The sequence below is a fragment of the Harpia harpyja genome, chromosome 1 (assembly GCF_026419915.1).
Source record: "Harpia harpyja isolate bHarHar1 chromosome 1, bHarHar1 primary haplotype, whole genome shotgun sequence".
Classification (NCBI taxonomy): Eukaryota; Metazoa; Chordata; class Aves; order Accipitriformes; family Accipitridae; genus Harpia; species Harpia harpyja.
The window spans coordinates 105,154,424-105,171,277 of NC_068940.1; the positions used below are offsets into that span (position 1 = coordinate 105,154,424).

Here is a 16,854-nt window from a genome sequence, read left to right on the forward strand (position 1 = left end):
TCTATGCAGATATACACCAGACATACTCAAGATTTGAGCACACATATCCTGTAAAAAAAAAGAGCTGTTGTAACGAAGGAAAAGGATAGATCATAGTATGGTTATGTCACCATATTGAAATCTCTGTGGCATTTAGACTGTGGTCCATATTAAGCATTTTCCATGTCCTATTTTGCTGTTTCAAACTATTACACGTCATTCCATTAGACCAAATTCTCCATCTAGATCTTTATTCCACAACATATTTAAGTACTTTGTCTTTAGTACATGAGACAAATGAGTTGTGGTAGAAGAAGGATGTTCAGCCTGTTTCCAAAGGTAATATCACGTGACATCTGCAGCAGAGACTGAGATTTATTCTAGTGTCAGTCTTCCAGTTTTTGGAATAACCCTTTAGCCAGGACTTCCATCATCAAAAAAGAAAATAAAAGACCCCACAAAAACTCGGTTATTGACTTTGAGTAGGATTTATTTTCTTCTTATATAAAAGGTATATGTTTACATTCAGGCCCTTTTAATGATTATTTTTGTTAGGAAAATCCGCCTCCAGTTCTATTTTATAGACACTATGGTCATGGCTCTGCAAATCAGTTAAGCCTGTATCTGACTTTAAAAGCCTTGGGGATGTGCTTAAATTCAAAGATTAATTATATATTGTTACCATTTTGCATTCATTATTAAAAATTCCCACTACTGAAGCTAGCTGCGAGCTATGACAGGAGCACAACAGAACAATGCACTACTGGGGAACTAATGCTTAATTAATGTAGTGTAGCCACTAGAGAATGTAAGACTTGCTTTAAAAAATCAAACAATAATTTGTATAATTTGCGTAATTTGCAGCACAATAACGAGTGCTTTACTCCCATAAAAAATCAGACTTTCTCTCTAAATAACCTGATGATCATTATATGCAATAGCCTTTGCCTTTAGGCTGACAAAAACTTGGAAACACATAGCTAATTACTAACAATTTTCTGCAGCGGTCAAATGCTTTAGTGATTATAAACTCGCATTTTATCAACTTGTTTGTTCAGTCATTCATTACCAGTCTCATGCCTAATCGGTCTTTCTTCACATATTTAGTTCCCCCTCAAAGCTGCCTGCACGCTGCTGATCCCATTTCAGACTGAACTGCTCAAAATAGGTCAGATTCTGAGAGAACAATAATAACTCCATCTTCTTTTTACTGATGTTTTAGATAGAAGCTTGTCCTTATGGCTGAAATGACTGGGGGCTAGATTAATAAAAAATATCTAATCAGCTGAGGTAGGAATTAAAAAGGAAATAGAAGCCACATTTTTTAATGTTCATTTTAATTTTATGATTCTTTCTGGGTTTTTTTTCTGAGAACCTTAAGCACCTTTCATACTTCCTCCCAATAGTCATCATAATCATTATTTAATTTTTAGTGTTAGGAGTGAACTGCCAAAGGCATAAAAAAGACATAACGCTGTTTCTTGAACCATGTTCTGGTTTCAGTTAATCTCATGTCAGCCCTGAATATTTCCACCAAATTAAGCATCAAACCAAAGCAAGACCAGTAATGCAAAGGCAATAGATTTTTATCTGAATGAGAAGCTCTGGTGCTGGGGAAATATAAAGTGATATTGATTATATTCCTAGTGTAATTGAGACAACTATCTGCATAGTTCGGACAGGTTTCTTGCCCCATCTGGTGAATGAATTGCATAAATAATTGTAATGTGCCGTGGTCATGGACATGACATGCTTAATCCTATAGTACAAATAACAGTTTCTTGTATTTGTACCTGTATATTCCACCCGGTTAGATTTTACTTAACGTGCTTCTAAGCAGAAAACAGCCTGATTTTTAGCAATCTCCAGTTGCACAGTTTGTAAATATTTTGAAGTAGTAGATTATTTAGGGACACTGTTACAACGTATGCTGAAAGCCAAGTAGCACCACATCAGAAGTCCACAAATCCAATGTGCACTCACAGTTTTGGGGACTGGAAACACATATTCACAACCTTACTATGGCTGGTTCATCACACAGTGTGCCACATCAGGCCCACATTATTTGCATGGATTTTCATATATCAGTTCCTTGGCTGGAATTTTAGGAAACAGATAATAAATTCATCTGGTAAGGCTTCACTGTTTTTCCTGTAAGAAATCCAGCCAATAATGTGTAACATCACATGTCAGAATCTGCTTTCAGGCATCCTGGTTTTGGTCAAGTTGTTGTAGAGAGAGTACATTCACCCCCCCAAAAAGCCATATTCTCATAGAAATACCTACACAAAGCTTAAATCCACGCTATTATTTTCATGAGCGTTTTTGCATTGCTGAAAGATTCATTATAGACAGAAGGTCATCTAACAGTATCACCACCATAAACCACTACAGTATTTAAGTAGGTATGCATGATGTAGATGCATGCTGGAATAACCCTTAAGGTTAAAAAGGCCCACACATTTCCATCAAGTCTTTGCTTACTCATTCTTTTTCAAGGATCAAACACATTTAACTGAAAAATATTCTTTTATTATTATTATTTCCAGTTTATCATGAATAGTATAATTTGGGAGGGGGAAGCTTGTTTCTGCTTTTGCTTTAACAGATTCTTCATAAATTTTGTATCACATGTTGAAAACTCATTGAAAAGAAAATAAACCCCACATATATCTAGCTAATTCAGGTCTACGTCATTCCTCCAATCAGCATCTTGCTGGAAAGAAAGGAGAAACATGGCATATATCATAGGTAGGTATGATTTTACATATGGTGCAACCTAGAGGGTTAGGGCAGGAAAAGCAATGTGGTAACACAAATGTTTTGGTAAACAACACTCCTCTACAGTTCACCTACAAAGTCACTGGACACTCAATGATTCATTCTGCTACCGCTTTGTCTTGCTGCAAGTGCTTAGACTGCCAGTATTAATAATTATTGACAGGGTCTTCATGCCAAAGTCTCATTTTGACATGAAAATGGCAGATGTTTGATGAACAGTATATTCTTTAGTATGGCACTTTAATTTCTTAGCCCCAGGTACTATCAGTTTTGTGCTGGAATGCCCACTAACCCAGCAATGAAAGGAGCTTGTGTCCCTGGGCTAATCCTTTTCTACCACAAGAAAATACCATGGAAAACACAGACGATGATCATTTGGTGTCAGTGCATGATCAGCAAGGACCTAGTTCTCATTTCTAAGAAATGCTAGGAGAGTAGATGTTTGCTACTTTGATCGACACTAATTCTTGATGGACTTATTTAATGCTCTAGAGAAAATGTTCTCATTCACAACTACTATACTTCTCATTTACATTTCCCAAGGCAAATTATTATTTGGGGTGTTGTTTTAAAGTTTTTTTCATTTCTGTTTTGGATTTTTTAGTGGGGAGGAGGGTATTAATTTGTGCCAAATCTTCTCAAGTAGGGATTGGAAAAAAAATTGGGTGTACTCATTAGGAATGTAAGATCATGTAGGCTATGTACCATAATTAGCAAGAACATAATTACACAGGGATTTATTTATTTTCAGATAAAGTAATTGAAAATCCTATTCTGCTTTGATTATCTATCTATAGATTTGCTGTCGTCTCAACTACTGTAAAAACAAATAGCGCAGAATATTTAGTGTGTTTATAATGTTCCTGCGAGCTGTTATTCTTATTGAACAGCTGAGGGTATGACGCACAAAGGGGGCTACTCAAAATCCCCCTCGGTGCCCGTGGCAAATAGAGGGACATGAACATACATCTTTGGTTGTCAAATCTAGCTTCCTAACATAAACACTGTCCTTTCATTCGGTATGCATCTTTTACATTCTTACAGTGATGATGGGATCAGACCTAAAATTATGTCCACCTTGAAAGTGGTTTTGTTATTTCATGGGTGACTTGCCAAAGGGATATTCCAGAAGAGTAAATCAATATTTTTAAAGGAAATCCCATCCATTTCCAATGACATACAAGTGCTTTACTGGAGCTTTGACAGGATCTGATTTTGAAATCACTGATCACAGAACTTATTTCTTGCGGTTACAAGATCATCTGTGATGAATGTAATGTTAAAAAGTGATCTGCTTTTGTTATTTTGAAATCCTTACAAGGTGGTTAGAGTGCAAGTCCATTGTGCCTTGGCCTGCCCAAGTGATGTCTGTATGATGGAGGCTGACTCCTGTTATTTTCAATTTTGAAGTAGCAATGAAAAATAGGATGACTTTGTCTTTAAACACTATTTGTGCGCGTTGCTGTAAGGTATTTTTATGGGCAATTTTATGGTTTCAGTGGATATACGGGCAGAGGAAAGGATACAACACTGATTTATGTGGTTGATGAACTAGCTGACTTTTTTTAAATCTGCCTAAGTTTGTGCTTAACAATTCTCTATGCTCTGTGGCAGCCTTAGAGAATGAAGTTCTTTGTCCACAGATTGTGTCCTAAATGAGGGGAGCACTGACTTTTTTCCCCATCTGTTACAAGAGCAAGCCACAAACTGGAAAAGAGCATGTTTACATTAAAAAAGAAGCCAGTAATAGATGGTCCTTCTCTAGAAAGATCAAGGAGGTGTGCAGGTTAGGGAGGGAGAGAACAATGCCATGTTATATTCAACAGTGCGGTTCTCTTTATAGAAATGTCCCTTCCATTTTTTAAGAAGAAACAGTAATGTAAATCTTGATGCTCTCTCAGCAGTTCTTTCAAGGGTTGGATAAGCCCTAACAGCCCTGTTTCCAAGGAGGTTTAGGCATAAAAAAAGGCTAAATAGTGTCTTATGAATTCCCATTGAAATGTTAGTAGCATGTATCTGGGTATTTCAGACCTAAATGTCTTTCAAAGCCAGTACCTAAAACATCGTGGCTTGATTGCCATAACTGCTATGGAACGACACTCATAACATCTGAAGGCTCAAGCCAGAGTGCTTTATATAAAAGTGTTTGTGTCTGTGCATGTGCACCTGTGTAAATATAGGTCTTTGCCTACACATGTACTGTCTGAAATGCTATATATATCTAAAATTGTTCCAGCATTGCTTTTTAAAAGATCACAAATACTTTATCAATATAAAGCATAATATAAAGCTTCTTACTTTAATGTGAGACTGACTACACTTAACTAAATTGTCTGTAATACTCTAACCTCTGCCACACATTCGAGTTTACTGATTTGCAAAAATAATGTAGCCTCCCTAAAGAAAATGGGGTACAGACCTCAAATGTGTTTCTAAAATCACTGCACTTCATCAAAGTGAATAACCTAATTTTGATCTGTATTGATAAACTTCAGTTGTCATGGAGATCAGCAAAATAGGGAACGTCCAGTGCCTAAGGCCATGCATCTTTATGAATTACCCATGGATTTGGGTGCAGTGTTGTATCCTTTATCAAGGTAGCTTACTTACTGGGAAAGATAATGGTTTTGGAGAGTCAGATAATTTTTCAGAAACCTCAAATTGAGAGCTAAATTGGGAGCATCCAAATTAGACCGTTCTGGCTGTTTTCCCATTCCCTCCTGCATTGCTCATAGTGAAGTTTCTTGTTTTGAATGCATTGTTAGGCTGAAAGGGATAGATCTGGAATTTTATTTGTCCCAAAATCAGTTTGCACCTTTGTTTCTTTGAATCGGTTACTTAGTGTAAAGATAAACGTGGAGTTGAAGCAACTGGTCATGCAGCAGTTGTTGCGAGACTGCAGACAATGGGCTATAATTCTGACATCTCTGATCTTGAACGTGCTTTTGATTTACATCAAAGCTTGATGCACACTAGCATCCATGGTCTTCCATTTACTTTTTGCTACCATTCACGTTTTTGCCTCTACCATATGAGAACAAAAGGAGTTTAATTTCCCCTCAGTGTCTCTGCTTCTCCTTGCCATTGATTTCTTGTGTCTCACTTCAGCAGCTAGCATGCTTCACATCCAGTGGTTTTAGTTTTATGTCTGAAGAATTATTAGGATGTACTCCAAGCAAGTACATAGTCCTTAGAGTCTGAGGTGTAGAAGGGACAAGAAAGATGGTGCTGTCACAGTGCAGGAGGTTTTTTGATCTGGAAGGGTGAACTTCTCATGAGGCTCTTGTAACTAACACTGTGCATAAAAGGAACTGTGTGGTGCGAACTAGGTAATTGGTTAATTGTCCAGGAGCAAATTCTTCCTGCCTTGGAGAGTACAAGTACACACTCAAAGGCCACCAGATTGCAATGGCTTAATATAGAATTAAGTCTCAATGAAGGTAGTTTAGACAAATGTATACTACCTCAAGATCGGACCAATCCAAAGTCGTGCATATGATTCACATCACAGTCTTAGGGCCTCATTTGCTGTGCACATGTATCATTACTGAGAGATTTCCGAACTGTAATTCCTCTTATATATTTCCAATGAAAACACTGGAGTTGTTCAGCTGATTAAATGTCTGCAAGCCCAGGCCTTTTCAGCAAAGGCAGCATTCTCTTTTTTCATTAAGGAGGGTTATAGAGATGGATTGAAACTTTGATTATTTTCTGCAGGGATATGATATAACATGTAAGGCAGGTGAGGCAAAACAATGTAACTGAAGCTTCAGAGCTGCAAATTATATAAACTCAGTGTAGTTATACTGATGCTGAGCTCTGCCAGCTGGCAGGACTAGGACCTGTCTATAATGCTTGAAAATCCACTTCTTGTGGCAGACTGTGACAATAAATATTCTGTGGATTTTGCTCATATGTTTGTTTTAAGGATAATGAGCTAATCACATTCTTGGGTATTTTACATCTGGATTTGGACATGCATATTCTTCATTTCAAACAGTAAACCTATATTCAAAACCATTTAAGAATCTCATTTGGTGTGGTACCTTTTTCTCACTAAACATGCTATTGTCTTCTATACTACAGTTATGTTACTGCACCTCCATCAGAATTATTCCATAATGCGTGACATTACTTTATGCTCTGGAGTCAGTGAGAATAACCTAGCTTGTTAAAATAGGATATCAAGAGTTAATGCAGAGGAAGGATCAGGACATGTAGCCTTGAAGCTACAGTCCATTTAAAGACTGTTTATGACGGAAGTATTCTGCTCTCTACTGCCAGCTTTCTTCTCTAGAGCACAGTTAAATATTAAGCTTTATCTCTTCATTATTTGATCTTTGATGGCTTTCATCATCCTTGCATGTCCACCCTATAGAGGTTAGCAAAGCCAAGAATGAACAGGCTAGAGATTATTTTTGGCTCTCTTTGACCATTCTGTTTCATCTTCAAGCCTCAGTTCTGCACAAAAGTCAGAATTATTGGACAAAAAGTGCCAGTCCAAATTCATATTTGTTAAACATTCATTTTCAGCTACAGCTGTAGTCTGCAAGCAGTAATCCAGCTTCAGTCTCTGGAGAGGTGATAGTGGTTTCCTCACAGACATACTGTTTCTTTGTCAAATTATTGTTATAATTACCATGTTAGCTTTCAGTTACAATAGTTTTAAACCTAACTTTGGTGGAATTAAAAGCACACTCATGTAAAGTGTATAGAGGATATTAAATGTTCTCAATAATGTAGGAGCTCTGAAATCCAGAGAAGACCCTCATGAGGTTTCCTACATACGTCCTAGTTTTTAACTTGAAGTTCATAGATTTTGCAAGTACATCGGCACAAAAAACTGCAAATCTTCTTTATGTTCCTCCAAATCACCAGAAAGAAAAGCAATCCACTGAGTTGTCTAAGACACACCTACTCAAAACAGCAAAGAGAAACAAAACTGACCTCTCACATGTTAAACCAATGCAAGAGCCCTAAAAAATGGAGACCAGAAAGTCAGATGAAAAAAAAATTACTACCACCCATTAAAGTCAACTGATTTTAATGTGTTTAAGACAAGGACTGTAAAGGAGACCTCACACTTTCTCTTTTTTTCCAACTTGTTTTCAGATTATTCTCAGGTATCAGATGATTCTGGAATACCTCAGACCCCTTAGAGAGGTCAAAGGAAAGGGGTTTTTGGTGTGGTGGTGTTAGCAGTAAAAAATAGAGCTCTAGGTAACAAGACTAAGACTTTGGCAAAAGATGACTAGACTAAGACTTTTGGACTTGTTTTCAATTGAAAGGTAGAAAGACAGAGTTGCCTCTTTTTATGAAGAGCACAACAATGCTCTAACAACTTTCAGCAAGACAACATGGGATCCACCTGACTTAATAAGATAATCATGCTGGGCTCCTTCAACAGTCAGTAGATATCTACCCAGTCCAGAGAATAAAATCCTTGGTACAATTTACATGATTCTAAACAAGTTGTTTAAAATAAGTCAGATAAATCTCACTTTACGGTCTGTTTCTCACCACTGACTGCAAAGCTAGCATGGGATGACAAGGTAAAAGGCATACAGCTATATTGTTAACTTCAAAAATTAGATGAGTGGGAATTAAATAAGAACTTTGCTGAGAAGCACCCATGCTTTTTCTGTGTCTGGATGAGAGTCATGAATGAGTCTTCTTGTACACAGTGGATCAGGGCCCATAGTCACTGAGGCAGGATGGAATTGTGTAGTCTGTTTTCTGCTCACAGAATAAGTTCAGTTTTCCAAAGTGTTTACATCTGATCTGTGAAGTCCAGGGTTTTTGTAAATTTAGTTGGTGTTTTGCCCAGGAAAGAATTCTAGCTTCAGAAAAACCTTAGCTGTCGAGTAGCAAGGAAAAGAAGTCCGCCAACCTATAACAATATCAGCTATAGGTAAGTAGGCACATAGCATAAATAATAGATGGTATGGCTCAATATTTTTTTTTCCCTTTCTTTCCCATACAATCTTTCTACTTTCACTTTGGTTAACTTTTTACCGTATTTTTCAGTACTTTATTTCATTGATTTGTTTCAACATTCCTTTTTCTACTACTACATGGTTGCCAATCCTATTTGTAGTGAGGTTACACAGAATTACTTGAGCAGGGTGCACAAAGATTCTTACTAAGGCACAGTTTTAATTTGTGTGAATCAAATTCTACCTTTACTGTGTTTTCCCAAAGGATTCCCCTTCCGCATATTCAGAGACAACCCACACTCTGTCATTCCCTGTGTGCTATTAATGACCTAAACCCAGAATCCTGATTTTTTTCATTATGGACTACATGGTCTCGGTAATAGAGAACTTCATTCCCCTGAATCAGCATGCTCATTTTACTTCTCTCAAGCACCTCTGAGAAACCCACAAAGTATTTAGAATTGAATTGCAACTACCTTTGCCTCGATTTTGTGTATTCTCTCATTTGCATTAACTTGCCAGACGTCAGGGTGTTCAGTCTGACAAGATGGTCTTCAGCCACATCATACATCACTCATTTAATCCTGGGAATGTTTAACTTTTTCTTTCCCCTTCCACCCTAGCACCCTCCCTCTTCCTCCCAGATGCAGCTGCAGTCCATGCACAGGACACATGCGGTGAGACTCAGCTTGTTTGCCTCTAGCTGTCTAAAGTCTCGTTTTTAATCTAAGCAGTCTAGTCGTCGTCTATGGTCAAACGGAGAGACTAGGGAACCTCTATAAGACAATGCGTCCCGTATGTCTTGGATGCCTCTGTTACACAGGTCAGCTCAGCCTCTGGAAGTGCCTGTTTCTTTCTGTGATTGAGTGAGTTAAAGGTGATAGTTCAGTTTAAATTCATCTTGGATACATATAGTTAGATGTGACCAATTCCATTCTGTGTGTGCCTACAGAGATCTGAGGATCCTGCCCTAATTCATGTACTGTTTTGATATCCATAACCTCATTTATATTATTTTTTTCTTATTTGGCTGGTTTTTTCCTCCTTCCCATTTCTTTCTGGTTCCTGCCCCCTCTGTCTCTTCTCTCTTTCTCCCTTTCCTTCCACTAATGTTTCTACTTTGATAATAAATAAATAAATAAAGTTTTTAAAAAGGGGGGTGGGGGAAGGAAAGAAAATTTCTTTCAGTTCTGTACTTTGAAGATTTTGGGTCACTTTACAATATCTAACAACAGAGAGATGATCCTACCTAATTAGTATGGCAGAAAAAAATGCTAACAGCACTAAAATATTAATGTTTTCTAAGAAGTGCTGGCAAAGTTTTCCATCAAAAGCCCATGTGTAAACATCCCCTCATTGGGTAGGGAGAAGCAGTTAATTCTTAGATACTATTTTCAAAATCAAGTCTGTCCTTTTTGATAATTCTAGCAAATATCAAGTGATGTTGTGTTAGGTCTACTCACTAGAAAAACCTACAATGAAAATCAATCCCTGCCAAATGAAACACCGCATAGGAAGTAAAGGAAACATGGGTGTGGATTTTTTTTCCCAGATTATCACAGCAAGATTAAGCATGTCATTGAAGAACACAACCCCCTACAATACCCCACGACTAAGAGTTTTCAAAGTGACTGTTGATTTTTAGATGTTTCATTTTCAGGTTATGTACCTTAAGATGCTTTCATAAGCACTGCTTTTCAATACTTGCTGAGCAGCCCTCTTGTGGTAAAAATTGGTCTGATTGATAAAATGTGTTTCAGATCAGGTGATCAAAAAATGAGGCACTCAAAATCCATAGTCACTTCTGAAAGTCTCAGTCACAGTAAAAAGGAACTATCTCTAAAACTTCCCTCCTTGTATTTGAGCAGTCTTATCTGACAATTAATGCACAACTCAGCTCTGTGAAAAAAAGAGGCAGTGCAAAATTGTATCACAGAAGTGATACTGTAAGAGGAACAGTGATTTTCACATTTATTTCCTTAGCATCATCCAAGAAATGAGATTCATTCTGCAAGCTGAAACATGATTTCTATTTCTATTTGCTGGATGTGTGCATGCCACAATACTGTATTCTTTCTAGCTCTTATGCTATAATCTTTAATAACAAAGGAGTTGTCAGGTTTTGATTACCCAAAAGGAAACAAAACAAAACAAAACAAAATAAAACTCTAGCAAATGGGATTGGCTTAAAGGAGTTAAGAGTAGGGAGAAATTTAACTTGTTTTCAATTTATTCTATTTTACTGTTCAGCTTATAAACTGCATCTTCCATCTATGGTTAGGTGAACACAAATCTTAGACCATGCATATTAGCAGAGCAACAGAAACAGAGTTTGATTTGTTTGAATAAAGTTAGATGTTCACCTTGTAGGCAATTGCTTTGAAAAATTGTTATATTATCCTTTATAGTCAATGGGGATTTAGTCAGGGTAGTCAGTGGTGTTTGGTGTGCTGTTCATCCCAACCTAAAGTGGACATCTAAAACAGGTCAGGTATACCCTGACCAATAAGTGTGTATTTCTCTCTCAACTACTTATTCTCTCTGATGATTCTCAAAGGTCCAAAGATGTCTGGTTTACTTAGACATCTATACTATAAATATCCAACCTTCCCTGAGGTGAATCCCATCAAAATAACTGTGTGTTGAAAACAAAACAGAACAAAGAAACTCCCCTTGAAAACTGACATGAAATTACTATTTTCAATTCTCATGTTTTTCAGCCCATCATAAGAGATACAAAATCTCTTACAAGATCCCTCAAAATGCCTTCCCATGTTGTTTCAGATTACCCTTCTTGACAGCTGATTTAAATTAGCCTCTCTCTGGCTAGTTGTAAATGTAAACATCTCATTCTCCATAGCAGCTCCTTCTAGAATACAACATGTGGAGATCATGGTCCTGGTCCATAGTATATGTGCCTGCTGCTTTTATGACCACACCTGTCTTAGTGTGTGTGTGACAAAACCAGAAGCGGTACCTCTGAATTACCAGTCAGACATGCTGTTTCCATACTGAACTCCCCTCCCCATGCGTAAGAAACCTGGGCAAAAAAGTGCTTTGATGTCCTTAATAGTACTCTTCACTAAAAAGAAGGGGTCCACACTACCTTAGGTACTTACACATGAAAATGAGGAACATCTGATCCAAATTCATCTTAGATTAATCTCCATCCTACAAGATTCTGTTACTAATTGTTCTCCACAAGCGTGCAGTCAACTTTCATTTACTATATTGTTCTGTTACCCTCCGTACAATGCCAGACAGCAAAGGTTGTGTGTATTTTGGATTCGTAACGCTGCCCGCCTGCCTCCAGGTTGTTCAATCTTTGGTTTGTCTGTGAATCAACACATCACAATTGCCAGCGACAGCCAGTGCATTTTAATTTTTTTTTGTTTATTTTTGCTTCAGTCAAGCAGCTGGTTTGTGCTATAATTTCATTCTGTCATGTCCGCTTTCCATCTTTGTGACATGTCTCATGAAATGTGTTGAAAGTGACCTACCTTGGCCTGTTCACAATATGCTGAAAAAAATGCTAATCTTGTCATATTTAGCAGCTGCGTTCAGAAATGCTACTGTAAGCCTAAGAGGGCTAACCAGCACTCTTGCAAGATGTCAGAACTATCTACCATTACCCTGTAAGTGTACGCAATCCTGTGACATTACTGTGTTTGTATGACGCATGTTGCAAGTAAATGAATGGATATTAGCAGAGGGGTAGTAACCAGGGAGCAAGCATTCATTTAGTTCCTGTTGCATGTAGAATTTTTTGTGGTTGTTCTGTGCTTTTGTTGATGCACCGCAATCAAGGATTTAAAGGTTATTTTTTTTTTAATTTTTGTAATTATGGCTGATGCTATTTATGGTTTTGGGTAGTGTCTGTATAGAAGCTATTAATAGTTGCTCTTTATTATACAGCAAAGAGGTGAGCGCTGGTCATACTGAGAGTAAATGTCTTACCTGAAAGTTTGCTAGAACAACAAAGGCAGGGCAAGATTGAGTGAATCAGACTCTCAGCTGGTGTAACACATCTTATGTCCATTGAACTGAGTGCATTTGTGTTAGTATTCACCCTGGGGTGAGAAAGGCTAAGGTTAACCTAATGTCAAAATACGATGTATCTAGTCAGAAGTCATTGTCAAAGATTTGCCTATGGAGAGTGAAGCATCTAGAAAAGTGAATAAATGCCATTTATTCTAGAAACAGGTGAATTAATCACTTTCTCATAGTGCACCTCACTCTCTGCTACTTGTACAAGAAGCCCACAGGATTCATTTAGATCAGGTATACTTTTCAGAAATCTTTTATACAATATATTTCCTGATGAACTTTCCTCTGAATTTCACAGCGGTCTTATGAGTGCAAATCAACACTCTCAGAGATGTCCTGCCACACCAATCCAACAGTCCAGTATTCTGCTGAAGAATACTTAGTAGATATCTTTGACACCATTAAGGAAAAAAGGTTATTTTGTAACTTATAGCTGCATATTTTGTTATGTTTGTTAGCTAGAAAAAAACATTTAAAACATGAAAATACATTTTCTCTGTGATTTCACATCTCCTCAAGGTGTTTAAGATGTAGACCAATGAAGATGTTCAAAAGATTCAGTCAACAGTCCGACACTGTGCAAAAGCAGAAGAAATAGAAAATAGAACCGTCAGCAGGTCCATATTCTACATTGAGAGAAGCTTGAAGTCTAAGAACAGCTAGGTAAAACTAGGGCCTACATTTAGGAGGAGATAGTTTGAAATACGAGGTTCACTACTTAATCCAAAACCTGATGCAGCGTAGACTTCATGTTGGGCCTCTGCAATGAAACAATTTTCACATTAAGTAAGTGCAGTGTTTCAGAAAGATGGCAGACTGACAACTCTCCAAGGTGAAATCCTCTACCTAGTCAATGGCAAGAAGAGTTCAGCCTAAACAGGAGCCCAGAAAAACTCTGTACACCTCCAATAAACATAATTAAACCTTATTTTTTGTGTTAAAATATGAAAGTCTCCATATGCTTCCACTGCTTTTCAAGTCCTTAGTCTGAAGATGTGATTTATGCATGGGAAAATTAAAAAGCTGTAAGCAATTCCTGTGTTTAGGTGTTACCTCAGGTCTTCAAAAGTGATCCTACAGATGTAATTAAGCTTTTGGAAAAGACATGCATCTGTCAGAGAGATTACTAAGGTTCCCGAAAGTCACATGTTAACTATGGTTAGCATTCTTTTGATAAAATAGATACATTGGTTTATTAAACATCAGCTATAGTAAGCATTTCATTACTAACAACATCCTGTATCTTCATGGTTTGCTCTTTATCCTTCTATTTGAAATATTGTCATGGTTAGTTTTTGTACATATTCATCACTGAGTTATGGCCAAAGAGATGGGATTCCACTAACCTAAACTTTACAAGGCAACAGTGCAGCAATTTATATGACAAACTCAGTCCAGATTCCCTTGTAGTCAATGGAGAGACTTCGGGTGGGATAAGGCCTTCCTTAGGGACAGGTGATTCATCCTTGCGCATAAGTGCCTGTTACTCTTCATTGACAATAAAGGAAATGTAGGTGTGGAATTAATTTAACTAAAAATAGATGTCATCACTGCAGGTATCTCCTAACTCTAAGCTAGTCAATGTATACATGCATTCAGTACATAACCATGGGGTTTACAACGGGAGTCACCTCCTCTTAAAGAGGCATCTATAGCAGGCAAGAACAATTCCTTAAAAGTGCATTTTTCTCTGCCTCAGCTTTAGAGACATTATGTTAATAATTTCACTATAGATATCTACATTATGTATGTCCAAACCTTGGCGACGTGAATGTTGTTCTACATGACTACCCCAGATCTTGATGCCTTCACTGCAAAAGTTTATATTTGATCAAATTAACTTCACTTAAGACTCAGCATTTAAACTGAACAATTCTCTTAAATTGAAGAGGCAGGCCTAAATAGCAAAACGACTACATAGTGTTTCTTCAAAGGCTATGCTTTGAAGATCTTTAGCTTCTTTTGACAGTCTGTGATATTTTGTCTCAAAATTTGGGTGGTGAGAACCTCTACGACCAGGGCAACAAGCTCTTTGCCAGGGTAAAAGTTATACTGCATTTTATCCTTAGCTTAATAGCACACAGTGTCATCTGTCAAAACTTGTGTAAGTTACAATGGCTTTTTTGAGGTACACAACTTTGCAGTTAGTCCAACAGAAGCAGCCACAGTCCCAGCAGAAATGGCACAAGACACATCCTTGGAGATACCTGGAACTGATGAGAGAGTAAGCTCTAAGCTACAATTTTCACCTCTCTCTCAGAAACAGAAAAAACAAAGACAACCACAAATTCCCTTACACAATTGCTTCTGGAGCTTCAGGTCCACTGATGTAGAGGACCCGTGTTTTCTGATGGCCTCCTTCATTCATTCTAAATGGCATCATCACGTATCCTGCTCAGCAGTTCTTAGAGTTGTACCTGCATGTTCTAAATCTAGAGATATATCTTTGTTACATCCTATTCACAGAAGCTGGAAGAAGTTATTTAGACCATTTAGAACCCATTGTTCCTTGTTCCCTATTGCACAGTTGCTAAAAATGCTTGGGTTTTTTTCATCTGGTATACAGTTACCGTATTTGTTTAGGGCACAGCATTAATTTGTCTTCTCGAAACCTGTTTTAAAATGCACAATAGGAACACACTGGAATATTCAGTAGAAATCACTGGAAATTCTACTCAGCAATGCAATGTGCTGTGATTTTCATTTCCAATTCATGCCCAGTTATGTCCCATGTAATATCCATAGACACTTCAGCAGTCTCCTTAATAAGTGTGGATGTGCAATGGAAAAATAAAGAAGACATAGTTCCTTCAGATACTGGTCAAAGTTAGACAACCTTTCTACTTTCTGTTCCTTTTACTATAAAGATATCTTTCCATAATTCAATAGAGGAGTGAGGAAAAACGGTGGACACCATTATCTGTGTCTTTTTGTACTAACACTTTATGGAAAAGCCACATTCATAGCCATGCTATTGGAGAAAATCTTATGTTTAAACTGTTTCTAAGGAAAATAACAGCTGAAAAATAGAATGTTAGCCTCAACAAAAATTGAAATATGACTTTTTTTTTTTTAAGTAACCTTAAGACATTCCTCTACCTGTTGGAATGTAATCAAGACTTTTGCTAGACGTTTTGGAGAATGTATCTCTTCTAAACAGCCAGTTTAAACACAATTGAATGACTATTGTCCTCAAAACTTTTGGATCCATCCCCTAAGTTTCTTGCTTGTATGAAAGAGTGTGGGAAGAAAAAAGCATCTTTTTTCAAAGATGAATATTTTTGGCTGTTACTCTCCTGAGAATTTCACTGTGTCCTTTAACATCTTCATTTCACCATTGCACATAAACTTACATGTCTCACAGGTGCTGCGTTAAGTCTTCTTTCTTCCTAATGCTCTTGAAAAAACAACAGTTCATCATCATCCACACCATCATTAGTATCTCTCAAGTTTTTCATATTATTAAAATCTTCTTTTCCTCTTTATCGATCTTAATAGTCTATAAAATTCAGAATGTGTTATTTCTTACATTTCATGTATTTTCTTCCTGACTGTTGTGACAATATTGAAGACAGCATCTCACATAAGTTGACGATGACATTATATTTCAAGATCTTATAAACTAATTGTATGATTAATCTGATTAATCAGATATAATTAATGCCAGAAAACTGACAATAAAAAAAAGTCTTCCTCTGCATCTTTCTGAAAATTAAACTCCTATGACTCAGGTGAGATACAACCTACTAATAGACAATTCTATTCTGACTTTTAAATTAAGGTAACATTTATTCTTTTGTTGTTGTCATTAATTTTGAATACAAAGGGTAACAGACTTTGAGAGATGATACTTCTTTCTCTGGTTTACTACCTTAATTTCATTTCTTTTTTATTCCATGGCTAGTTTAAGACACTTAGGTTCTTTACATTCTTTTTTGTTTATGGAGATAATATTATTCTATAATCTTTTCCACAATAGTTCTGTTTCTTTTCATTAATCTGATTACATGTCCATAGAGAAAAAGGACTAGAAGGGACTTTGAAAGGTCTTTTGGTCCATTACACTGGGTCACGCCTGTATAGCATATTCTTTCTAGAGATCACCAAAGTT

The 16,854-nt window shown here is 37.0% G+C and overlaps 1 protein-coding gene across 5 annotated transcripts in view; it reads left to right on the forward strand.

Annotated features, from left to right (window-relative positions):
* The window catches only part of ADCYAP1R1 (ADCYAP receptor type I), a 149,010-nt gene that overhangs the window by 120,539 nt on the left and 11,617 nt on the right, over positions 1-16,854 (forward strand). For 3 of the 5 annotated variants that reach the window (XM_052807956.1, XM_052807960.1, XM_052807969.1), the window contains one exon: positions 12,248-12,331. The exons of the other annotated variants lie outside the window; for them this stretch is intronic. In XM_052807956.1, coding sequence (XP_052663916.1) covers positions 12,248-12,331 — 84 coding nt within the window. The remainder of the gene's footprint in view (positions 1-12,247; positions 12,332-16,854) is intronic. 5 annotated transcript variants of the gene reach the window in all.